The sequence below is a fragment of the Pteropus medius genome, unplaced genomic scaffold, assembly GCF_902729225.1.
Source record: "Pteropus medius unplaced genomic scaffold, Ma_sr-lr_union100, whole genome shotgun sequence".
Lineage (NCBI taxonomy): Eukaryota > Metazoa > Chordata > Mammalia > Chiroptera > Pteropodidae > Pteropus > Pteropus medius.
In genome coordinates, this window is record NW_024350319.1 from 28,003,145 (window position 1) to 28,015,488 (window position 12,344).

The 12,344-nt window shown below is 36.4% G+C and overlaps 1 protein-coding gene across 2 annotated transcripts in view; it reads right to left on the minus strand.

The window, feature by feature from the left end:
• Positions 1–302: 302 nt before the first annotated feature.
• The window catches only part of LIN7A (lin-7 cell polarity scaffold A), a 115,838-nt gene continuing 103,796 nt past the window's right edge, over positions 303–12,344 (minus strand). For both annotated transcript variants that reach the window (XR_005647788.1, XM_039838924.1), the window contains 2 exons: positions 7,801–8,016; positions 303–1,966 (listed from right to left, as the gene is read on the minus strand). Coding sequence is in view for 1 of the 2 variants with exons in the window: in XM_039838924.1 (XP_039694858.1) it covers positions 7,801–8,016 (216 nt within the window). In the remaining variant the exon portion in view is untranslated. The remainder of the gene's footprint in view (positions 1,967–7,800; positions 8,017–12,344) is intronic.

Genomic DNA, 12,344 nt, shown 5'->3' on the forward strand with positions numbered 1-12,344 from the left:
TATCTCTTCAAATTGAGTAATAATACTCAAGTAGTCTCCATTCATTCCTTTAGTCATGCTTCTCTCTTTTGTAAACCTATTTTATGTAACATTCGGAGTACTCACCCTTGCCAGCCCCCACAGTTCTCTCTAGTAAAAAAATGATGTTTTCGAGGATGGGAATCTGTTACTACAGCAGAACATAGTTGAAACTGGTGAACCTCTACTTTTCTTGCTGTTTGCATTCTGCTGGGTGATGGGCTGTGAAGAGTAGGCAGACTTGGCATTGACAATAAGACCACCCGACAGGGCAAACTAAAGGGTGCTGGGTAATTCTGATTGGTTTTAGTTTGTTTTCAAGAAAACTATTCCTAAACTGAGCTTTATAAAATTTTAATTTGGGGGATTATCTGAAATGTGAAATTTATTGTATCTTGGGGAATCAACTTCTGCATTTGAGAAAAGGGGATATTCAAGTACTTGCCTCGGTTTTAATGATCTATCTAAAATGTTTCAACTGGACATTTATTCTTTTTTCAGGTACACTTGTGTGTGTAAGGTATTTAAGTGCCCAAATAATTATTGCTTCCTATTCATCCCATAGAGTAAAATCAGACTTAGGCAGCTCAATTTTCCGTAAGTCAAAAGTTATAATCTGTATAGGTGGCTCTAGCAGATCGTTTTCCAGTAAATGATACTTTCTGAAAGATGACATCTCATTGTCTCTTTACCTACATGAAAATGCATAATGAAGTTGGTATCTTTTTCCTTTAGAAATAGTAGCATATTTTCATTCACAATTTTACTATCATGGTTTATATATGCCTAATTTAAAAAGGAATAATACTTTGACCTTTGATTGCCAAAAATATCCAGTTTATATTTGGGAAAACTGATCTAAACTTTGTATGACATACATATTTGTACATATATGCACAAGTATTATAATTTAGTTTTTTAAAGCCCTAAGCTTTAAATTTTAAATAGATTTCTATAATAGCACATCAGTGTACATAAAAAGATTTAGATTTCTCCAGAGTTTATCAATCAAAAATATAAAACTTAAAAAAAATACTGAGAGCAGGGTTATATATAAATATCATGGGAGGACCGGTTTATGAAGCTAGGTCCTTTGCTAGTATTCCCTTACCAGATTCATAACATTGGTAAGGAAAAACCTAAGTCTGTAACAAATACACTCTGATAATATATATTTTGTGGAATAAATATACATTATATTCTGTTAGAATTAATAGTAATAGATATAAGTGATATTTAAATTAAAAAAAAATACAGTACTAGAGTTCTCTATCCTTGCTTCCAGCAAACTAAAAGTTGAGCTATAATTGCCCCACTCTATTAATGCATAATAAAATTCATGGAAACAGAAAATAAAAAGCCAATTGCTTCGAGAACCTGAATAGAGTATAAACATAGTATAATAACTTGTTTTTCAAGAAGGGAATATAGGTCAAATTTGCATTTAACTGGAATTTCTAATTCGGACAACTCAGCAACGTGGATGTGGAACAAGTCAGGGCGAGGGGCAATGAGTAGGTTTCTTTGAAGTGGTGACATTATTGAACTGATGCAGTTTGAACTACAGCCTAACGAGGTGTTTGTAATCTCTGGAAAAGCTATAGACCCAAGATTCACTTAATCTTGCCCTGGTGATTTATCTGAAAGTCATAGACTTTATTCTTATACTGTTTCAGTCTGCAGACTGGAAAACTCTCCGTTGACACACAGAGAATGCCCACTGCAGTGAATGGAAGGTCTGTGTGTGTAAAGAGCCTTGAGCAGTGGGGGTTCAGCCCCAGAGAAAGAAGGTGCCTTAGTAAAGAATTTATACACCACGTGTTCACAGCTTCTTGACAGGTATAATTATCAGTATTGTCTTTTCTTTTTAATATGTGCTGGGATTCAGAAGCACGGTTTCAAATTTGTGACTATCAGTTGTTTGATCAAGTAGCTTTTCCTCAAGGACCTGAAAGGGGAAGAGTGAAGAGAATTCAGTGATCAGTATTCATTTGTCAACTACAATATGCTAAAAATAACAAAAGAGCATGTGCTATGTGAGAATGGCAAGGATTATTTTGAGCACTATCATTCATGCACAATCTTCTACATATGAAAAAAACTGATGTTTGCAAAGGAAGTAATTTTCGAATGAGGATGGAAAAGACAGTTATTCCCTAAAATGAAATAAAGGACACCAGTTTGGAAACCTTTCAAATGTAAAAAACATTTCTTCCTCCCAATTCCAGATAACTCTATTTTTCTTCATGAAGGCAAAGAATAGATAACCTTTATGTTATGACTTAGGGCGGTTAAGAGCGCTTTTGTTGCTGTACAAGCCATCAAAGCCTCTCTGACAGGCCGGAATCACCGATATTCCTTCTTTGAAGCAGATATCAGGCCCCTTTCTTCTCCCACAAGGTCAGTCTGATACCGAGTAGAACAGAGTAGGCAGCTTCCCATATGGTCAGATTTGGAGAAACAGCCTCTCTAAAACATTCCCCCAAGACCTGTCACTCTTCTATCATTATGGAGTTACTTCTTTCAGAAACAGGTGGTTTTTAATTTTTTACTTTTAAAGCTGAAGATATTTTTATTCCAATAAATTCAGAGCACCACATACAAAACAGATTTTAACAAATTACTCTGGTTGATATGAATGTAGGGGGGTCATCGTACTCTCCAGCTGCCGTGCTTTCTAGAGATGTGCCTAAAAGTCCTTGGAGGTCCACAGGATGGAACCAAAAGCCATGAATGAGGCCACCGTGCTTCTTCAGGAGACACCTAACAAGATACTACATATTACATCCGTCATTAACATTTTAACAACTACAAAAGGACAACTGCTGCCGCTACTACTACACTACAGTTGAGTGCTCACTAATTGCCACATATTTTATTAAGAGTTTTACATTTTTTTCTTATTTAATGTCCACAAGAGAACCCTACTGAACCTTAGATTAAATAACTTCCTACAGGTCCCCTTGCTATTAAGTTACAGAGATATGGAGACTGAGTTTTTAATGAATTAATCTATCATATAGTTACATGTGCCAAGGGAATTCAGAACAAATGAATTTAGTAAGAGTCTTGGATCTCCTCATCCAGATGGGGAATAGGCCCAAGGGACATGCCAGCAGCTGAGGGAGCACCGGCCATCCAAAATGTGGGTCACTGAAATACATATTGGGAAGAACCATCTACCCCAAATGTTCTCATTATTTCTTTCATTCCCATGATTTACAATTCAACAAGTTAGTGATTAAACAATAAATAAAAGCCTCTTTTCCATATTAGTGTACATTTTAGTGATCAAATTGCTTTGCTAACTTTTAAAATAGTCATGGTGGTAGCCAGAATAATGGACCCCAAATATGTCGATGTCCTAATCTCCAGAACCTATAAACATATTAGCTTCCACAATGAAGAGAAATTAAAGTTGTAGATGGAATTACGGTTGCTAAACAACTGATATTAAAACAAGAAGATTATCCTGAATTGTCCAGGTGGGCCCAGTGCAATGAAAGGTGGACAAGAGAAGGAGAAGAAAGAATCAGGGAAGGAGATGCGATGATGGAAGCAGAGGGCAGAATAATCCAACGTGAAGACGCGGCCACCATCACTGATTTTGAAGATGGACAGTGGAGCCACTTGGCAAGGAATGCGAGCGGCCTCTAGAAGCTGGAAAAGGCAAGGAAATGATTTTTCCCTTAGAGCCTCCTAAAGCCCAATGAGACTGTGTTAAAAACTTCTGTCCTACGTAATTACGAATTAATAAATTCATTCTTTAAAGTCACAGAATTTGTGGTAATTTTTAGGGCAGTCATAGAAAACTAATACAGCCATGATGATGAAGTACTGAAATATGGGGTACTGTTTTAGAGTTAAGCGGTGACGGTGAATTAGATAACTCCAACTCTAAGCAGCGTGGGAATGGATCTCTGGAAAGCTCACGTGACTGTGTCTGTGAGGCGGAATAGGGGACTATAAGGGCAGATGGCACTGGAGAAAGAGGCAGTGCAGTATAGTGGTTAAAAGAAAGAGGCTTTGAAGCTCGTGTTTCTGGGTTTGAATCACTGCCCCAATCATTTACTAGCTGTGAAACGTGTAAACTTAAAAATCTTACGACTCAGTTTCCTTCTTTAAAATGAGATTAAAAGTAGTACCTAATACAGAATTATTTTGAAGATTAAGCAGTTTAATATATATGAAGCTTTTAAAAGAACTTTAATCACACCTTAATAGTTTATTAAATTTTATGCAGCATTATGATTATTATTTCTGGTCCAGTTTTCAGCTTGGTAACTCTGGGTTCCTTAGATTCAGTATTATCAGTCATCGTCTGAGACCTAGTCCTCTAAGTAACTGGGCTGGCTATTCTGTCGGTGGTTTCCTGGATCAGATCATTAGGCCATGGCTGTGACAGTGGTAGTAAAAGGTATAGAACAGTCAGTAGTGAACAAAATAAAGAAAACAGGGGCCCGAAGAGCAGGAGGAAAAAGAAAGTGAAGCTACTGGCAAACACCAGCTACTTTGTAAATCTGCTAAGGTCCAGCCTGGTTATGAATATAAATGAATTCTCCACCCTAGATCCAGCAATAAGAGGTCAGAGAAATAGGCTTTTCGTCTGGACTTCCTCAGAATATTGACATCTCAGGAAGTATTCCTCTTCCTTCGTTCCTACTTTTATTCTTTGAGAATCTCGGTGAAATAAAGATATATATAAAGTCACACTTTAAAACATGAGATGTTTGAAGCTGAACAAACATAACACTCTCAAAAAAAGTGAGTAGAGCATAAAAAATATATATTCATATTCTCTGTTTAGGTTTCTATAATATAATCATATAGTGATCATATCTACTACATTTTAAAAAATGTAATCTCTTCTTGGCAGCGAGACATGGAAGTGAGGGGACTTGAGAGTTTAAAATTAGAAGTAGGCATAAGAGATTTTCTCTACATGCTATCTGCATTCAATCTACTTTCCACTTGTATTCAGAATTCACCTTTGCTAATTACTTCCTAATGTATACAATCTCAAATTTAAAAAAGTGTGTTTTTTTCTAATTTAGAGAATAGAAATTATATTTTATGTGATAAACAATAAGAGAATATCTGACAAGTATTTTGTTTTACCTGTTTTGCTTGACTTGTCAAACTTAAGAAATCAAAGATCTTTTCAAAGAAATAGGTCAAATTATCTTCAAATCTCTTCACAAAAGCAATCATAGTATGAGTTAGCAAGTGTAACAAATTCCATTTAATCCTTAAAAATCTAATTAATTAAAAGTTGAACGAGAGCTAATGTAGGTCTCTTTGACTGAATTCACCATAAAATCCATGGGTGACATTACTTGGGTGTATTTTGCTTGTACTTGAAATGGGCACTATAGTTCTCAAGGGGCATAATCATGTTGATTGCAAGAATCATCTTGGCAGGCATAAATATAACTTTCATGTTCGCTTAAATAAAGCTTTACTATATTCTGTCCAAGAAAAAACATAGTTTGTAAATGCCTTTTATTTAAAATGTTATTTTTTGGTAATGAGACAATAGGAAATTCTGAAGTGATTTAATGAAGGCTGACGGCACAGAGAAATGGAATTGAGTGTATGGCCCAGCAAGTATATATGGTCAAGTTGTATACTTCAAAAAGTGACTGAATGAGCGTAACATTGGAAGTTTTTAGTAAGACTTCAGGAGTTTGAATTGCAACATATTTCTTTCAAAAGAGAAAAAGTTTACTATGGGTCAGTGTGGTATATCAATTAAGAGAATTGATACAAGTCTGTAATATTGAGGATGGAAGGAAAAAAATGAGTTAGTGGGAAGAGTGTCAACGTTTGACTAAAGTATAGTGGATTTTTATTATTAGCGAAAAGACCATTGAAAGATTCTGAAAGTACGAATATAAAATACCTTTACATTCTAAATGGATAAGAGAGGAGAAGGATACGGACAAAATGACTTGTCCATATGCACCTATCTCAACAATACCATCTTAGTCCAAGCCACCATAGCTCTTGCCTGGTCTACCAAATAATAGTCTCCTAATTGGTCTCTGTTTTCACTCTTACCTGTGATAATCTATTTCTCGACAACAGCCAGAGTGATCTTTTTAAATACATAAATTAGGTCATGTCACTCCCTTGCTTAAAAATCTTCAGAGGCTTCTATTCCAATAAAATTTAACTTACTTCAGTGGTTTAAAAAGTTCTGGGTGACCTGGCCCCCATCCATCTCACTGTCCTTCTCACTCATTATTTCCTAACTACCTCAGCTTTCCTTCTGTTCCTCAAACATAAAATAGCTCGTCTTCCTTACAGCTATTTTCTCCTCTTATGCTCATTTCCTGCTTCTCCTTGACATTCAGTCTCAGCTTAAATATCAATCCTTTGAGAGGTCTTCTCTCATCACTGAGTCTCTATCAAAGCACCCTATTTTAACTTTGTAAAGTCCTGATCTCAGTAGGATATTTTTACTTAATTGTTTATTAACTATCTGCTTCAACAGGAATGTTAGCACCATGCTCGTGCTGTTTCTACAGCCCACTGAATAGTAAGTACCTGGCCCATTGTAGCGCCAAATAAATGCTGTTGAATAAATGTAGTTTTTAGAATGGAATGGAGTTTTAGATAAAGACACCAAACTAAGGTGTATATGTAATAAAATTAGCAGGCTATAAAAGAAAGATTGTTGAATTCCCAAGACTCTCTGAAGACAAATCCCATACTCTTTTTACTTCCCCATATAGCATTTCCTTTTCATAAGTGTCACAAAAAATTGAAAGTCTCATGTTACATCCCATGTTTCTCGCTGTATATATTATAATCTGATAGTGAATGAGTTAAAATCACACTTTACCCACTGTCATTTTTCCAAGAACATTTGAACCTCATTTCAAATACACATTTGCAGACATCATAGTGTAGCAGTATCTAACAATATAAAATGTTTCTTCCAAAGGATAGCAAAATAAATTTATGTAACTTCTAAATATCTGCCATTGGCAGACGAAATACTTGGTAGAGTAAGAAGGAAAATAATTCTGCGCTACTTGCGTGATTATGAGAAATCCACCAAAGCAAATGCAGCTTCATATAGCTCATCTGAAAAATGGGGTTTTAGTAATACTTAACTTGAAGGATTTTTCTGAAGATTAAGAATAATATGTGAGAAGGGCCTAGCACACAGCGGGCATTTCAAAGATGGTGATTCTTACTCTTAATTTTTTTTTTTCTTGAATTTTCTTTAAATATATATAGCAAAACCTGATTTAGCATTCTTTGCCACGAAGTGGAATTTAGAAAAAGGCAGGTGCATGTTAGACACATTCTAAGTGAGAAATTCAAAATCTCAGAGCATGGACACTGACAGGTCTCTTCTTCATTCTTTTCTGTGAATACTGAAAATACAGCATTTCAGTATTCTAAAGGGGATCTTCTCAGAATTAGCACTATATGATTGTTTAGTTTGTACACTATGCAAAGGCGACTGGCCAAGGAAGTGAGTGACAGCTGAAAGCCAGCCCCGACTCTTGTTATATAGCTATAAGCCTGAAGATGTGGGTTTGCACAAAGGCTGCATATATCCAATTTTATAAAGGTCTTCAGTAGTCTGTACATGGCCCTCTCAAAATACATTATTTTCTAAAATATCTTACATTTGTAAGGAATATGGCTGAATCACACAGGAAATAAGCAACTATCGTGTTTACATTTTCTGAGATTGTTGTTGTTTATTTGTTTTATTTCTTTTTTACTTCTTTTATTCTTTGAATAGAAGAAGGCACTTCTCACCTATGACATGTGGTTTTGCTGTGTTTGTTGCTGCTGCTGTTGCTGCTGCTGAATTAGTAACTGCTGCTGCTGCCGACGCCGGGCCGTCCGTAGCTTTTCAAAGCGAGCCTCCATTTCTTCCAGGACTTTCGGTGTGTATCTAACCACCAGCTTGACGCTGTCCTTAGCAGCCTTGAGTAGTTCCACAGCTTTCTCATGGTGTTCTCCTTCCACGCTCTGAAAAGACAGTGACATTTCTTAAAAGGGACAGCTTCCATGTTCTTTTTCCTGAAAGACAAATCTGAAATTAGTATCATATTAAAATCTCAGACTGTGAAATTTCAAGAAAGTCTGGCAAATGGGATTTATTGCCATCATCATTATTTGTCACTTTTGCAGTTGCCCTGTAAGCAGGGTAGGCTGCACTACGGTACAGAATGGATTGAATAGGGCTTCGAGTTAGGAGAGTGAGAAATAACGCAGACCTGAAAAACAACGCTAACATTTAGAATGGAATTTCTAAATTTGATCTGGAAGAACAAATACACTATTTTGGAAAAATTTGAAAAAAATTTTTTAAAAATCGTCATAAATGGTGATTTTCCTTATTAGATATTAAAATTTATTAAGAATCTACAATAAGTAAATTAGTATCATATTGATATAGTAAGAGACAGAAAAATACAGTGTCCAGAAGCAGATCCAATATATGTAAATTTTATTTATACAATAAGTATGGAATTTAGACCAAAGGAGAAAATAATTATTAAATAATGATGCCGGAACAAATAATAATAAAATGACACAAAATAATGTAGACTCCAACCTCCTAGCCAATGTTAAATATAACAAATTGATTAAAAATTTAAATGTAAAAATGAAACCATAAAACAACTTAAATACAACATAGGTGAACATTAATCATCTAGCAATGAAAAAGTAATTCTTAAGTAAAAATACCAAAGGAAAACAATCACAAAATCAGATTTAAAAATCATGAGTTTCTCTTTTTCACACACCATAAAAATAACCAGAAAACATATTTTCAATATGACACTCAATTTATTAATATTCTTCAAATGAAAAGCTCTTATAAGACAATAAATATCTAAGCAAAATGGGCAAGTGAATTTATGGGCAAATAATAATTTTAAAAATGTCTAATGAATCTATGAAAAATGTTCAAGCTCCCTAGTAATCAAATAAATATAAATAAACACAAAATATTTCATTTTTAATTTAAAAATGTTAAGTATGAATTTTTAAGTATAGTATATTGATAAGGATATAGGAAAATGAGACTCTTATACACTAATAATTACTTAACAGAAATTGGCACTATTTTTCTGGAGGGCACTACTATTATACATTGAACAAACCCTTTATAATGAATAGTTTGACTTTCAGAGAAATTTACAAAAGATGTAATAAAAGATGTACACGTACTTATAAAATACTTATAATGCACCAGAAAGCAAAAAACAAATCAAGTCTTGACTTCTGAGTTTCAAAATATTCATTTGAAAACCATGGCATAGACAATAGTGGGGAAACTATTTAAGAAAACACAAAGAGACCTCTCCCAAACCTTTTTTTTTTTTTTTGTAGTTCATTATTGTTTTAGTAAGTGATGTCAGTAAAGAAGCTTTAAACATTGTTATTGTTAGAGACATCCCGTGATAGTTCAGAATGATCTGCCCAGTTGTGTTCTCTTCTCCTTGACTCCAATTGCCAATGTATTAATGCATCCGTGGTGGTTTCCCCTTCTCTATGCTGCTCCCCCATCCCTGTGACCATCCATCAGCTACTCATGCCTCTAGGCCTTTTATCCTCACATCACAGGATTCTCCAGGCCTCCCAACCTTCCCCTCTGTCCTGGCCACCAAATTGTCTCACTTTCTCCAGTGCATGAGTCTGTTTTGATGACATTAAGCTTGTTTTTTTGTTATGTGTAGGGATAAATACATAAGTGAAATCATAGTATGTTTGTCTCTTTTTCTCTATATCTGACTTACCTTTCAGTCCATCCAAGCAATATTTTCTCCCACCCCTCATTTTCTGACTGTTCTGTTCTCTTCTCATATGGTTTCTGCCTTTGTCTTCCCATTTTGGCTTTCTCTGCTCTTTCTTTGTGTCTTCGAGAGCTTATGTACTACCAAGCAAAGCTCCATGTTCCTCCCTTTTTATTCACTACTGTAGATTTGTGTGTAGAAGTAGGTGTCCAGTGGCATGTCCCAGAGGATCAGCTGTGCAGGCCAAATTTAATTGAGCCTCACCTCCAAGAAATAGGCCACCTGTTAAGATTCAGCAAAGCAATCCAGACACAGACAAAGTTGTGTTTATAGTTGCCCCCACACATTAAAAGTGTCACACCAGTAGAAACGAGGCTGCCAGCTGCCTCCTCCAGTGTGAGTCTAGGCGCTGCTCAGCAAGGAGCATGCTGAGGATACACCTGGATGTGGCTTGCGTGGGGCCCGAGTTGGGGGAGGCGAGGTTTCAGGGAATCCTCTGGGCAGAGCAACCTCTGTTATCCAGTATGGCTATGGTGGTGCAGTGTCCAGCACACTGGTAGTAGGGGAGGGCTCAACAGGGAACAATGGATACCGCTGGCACTTCTGTACTGAGCAAGTATCGCTTATGCTCTTACTCCAACTATGTCTTCTTTTAAGTCCCTGGTGTCCCCTGAGTGCAGCTGAATAGGCACTGGTGCTCAGAGTGAGCAGGTCCATAACTGCGAAAATCCACTTGCAGATGTGGCCCCTTTAAAAAGGCATCTACCGGTGCCGCAGCCCCCCTCTCACTCAGTCGCTTGAGACCGGACAGCCCCATATCCTCACCCCATCCTACCTTCTGCAGTTGCAGGGCGCTTTCTTGGATTTCTCCCTAGTTGTATGGCTTGTTCATCCCAGGCGATTTTTCCTTGCTGCTGCTCCTTGTTTCCATCACAACTTTGATTTGGTCGCCAGAGAGATGAACAGAGAGCCTCTATCATCTATGCCACTTTTTTTCTCCAAATCCTCAAACCTTTTAATGATTCCCCCAGTTGGAAAGTTGTAATGACATTTTAGGTCCCTGAGAAAAGTGAGCAATCTTCTTCCCTCTCAGCTGATCCCCAGAGCAGATGACATAACCCCTTTTTTAGAGGAATGAAGTACAAAGGCATTTTTAGTTTGCTTCCTAGATAAAACTCAGAGAAGAAGCGTCTGTGTGATATGACAAATAGGGATTGAGGTAGGCTTAATTAAACATTGCCAGAACAGCTAAGAGTGGCCCTGAAGTGGCAGACAAGGCCATCTCAAATTAGTTGAGATTACATTTTCACAACCCAAACAGAAGGGGACTAAAAATGGGTGTTACAAAACAAAATAATTTGCATTTTAGGCACACTTCAGTTTTATCTTCAGATTCACATAACTACTATTACGCAGATTTGAAGATTTAAGAGGTATGTTCCAGTCCATATCCACCTTGCTCTGTTTCAGCAAGGTGGATATGGACTGAGAAAAAAAAAAAAGGTTTGAATTTAGCAATGAAGCAGACATCGGTGCCCTGTAAGAGCACTGCTTTAGTCATTTGACAAAATGACTAAATGACCGTGGTAAGCCCTGGAGACAACTTATATAACCACTCTTCACCAAGTCTGGGTTAAATAAAGAGCAAGGAGTTATAAATAGCTGTTGGGCAGAATGAATTTTTATCTGTGGCTGAAGCCTAGGAAAATAGGCTTGTTCATTGATTAATCCATTCTTTTAATTATTCACTCAATCATTGACTTGGTCACTTAACAGATGTTTATTAAGCATTTATTTTACTAGTTATAGTCAACTAAATTCTTTGGAAGATCATAAAAGATGGGAGAAATGTTATATAATATAAACTTTACTTTCAGTGAGCTTGTAATTTCTTTGTAATTTGCCCCAAGATGAATTGTTAATGTATAGAATTCTCTCCTTTAAGAGAAAAACTGGATGATTGGTTGTCCATACTCTCTCTCATTTGTTTTTTAATATTAAAAGTTAGGTGTTTATATATTTCAATAATAATGATTCATCGTTTTCGAGGCCAGATGATTAGTCTCCAGCTTCTTTTTGGCTTTTGTTCTATTTGCTTTCATTTAATAGGGTTGGAAATTCTAGGTCAGACCTTTAGAGGACCATTATCCCAATTTAGGCACTATGCCTACAATTTAGAGTTGCCACAGAAGGGATGTGGTACTAATACTGGTACCATCAAGCTTTCACCACAGTGAATAGCTGAGAGAAATATGCCTGGGTTACCTTCTCGCACGCCCAGCCCAGCTCTTCCTGTAAAGTCAGCAATTTATAAATAACAGACTCCATGGTCTTTGAATCCAAAATTTTTGCCTTGATGCTCTATCTCTGGTTTAGACGATGATTCAGACTCTTTCAGGTTCAGGAGAGTTAACAGGTCTCCTGGTTTGACCTACCTTTCACTTTGCCTTCCCCACCAGGGCACAGAACGATCACCTAAGATCTGGGCAGAGTGTCATATTTTTTCCTTTCTACACCTAAAAATGCTTTGTTACAATGACATAAATTATTATG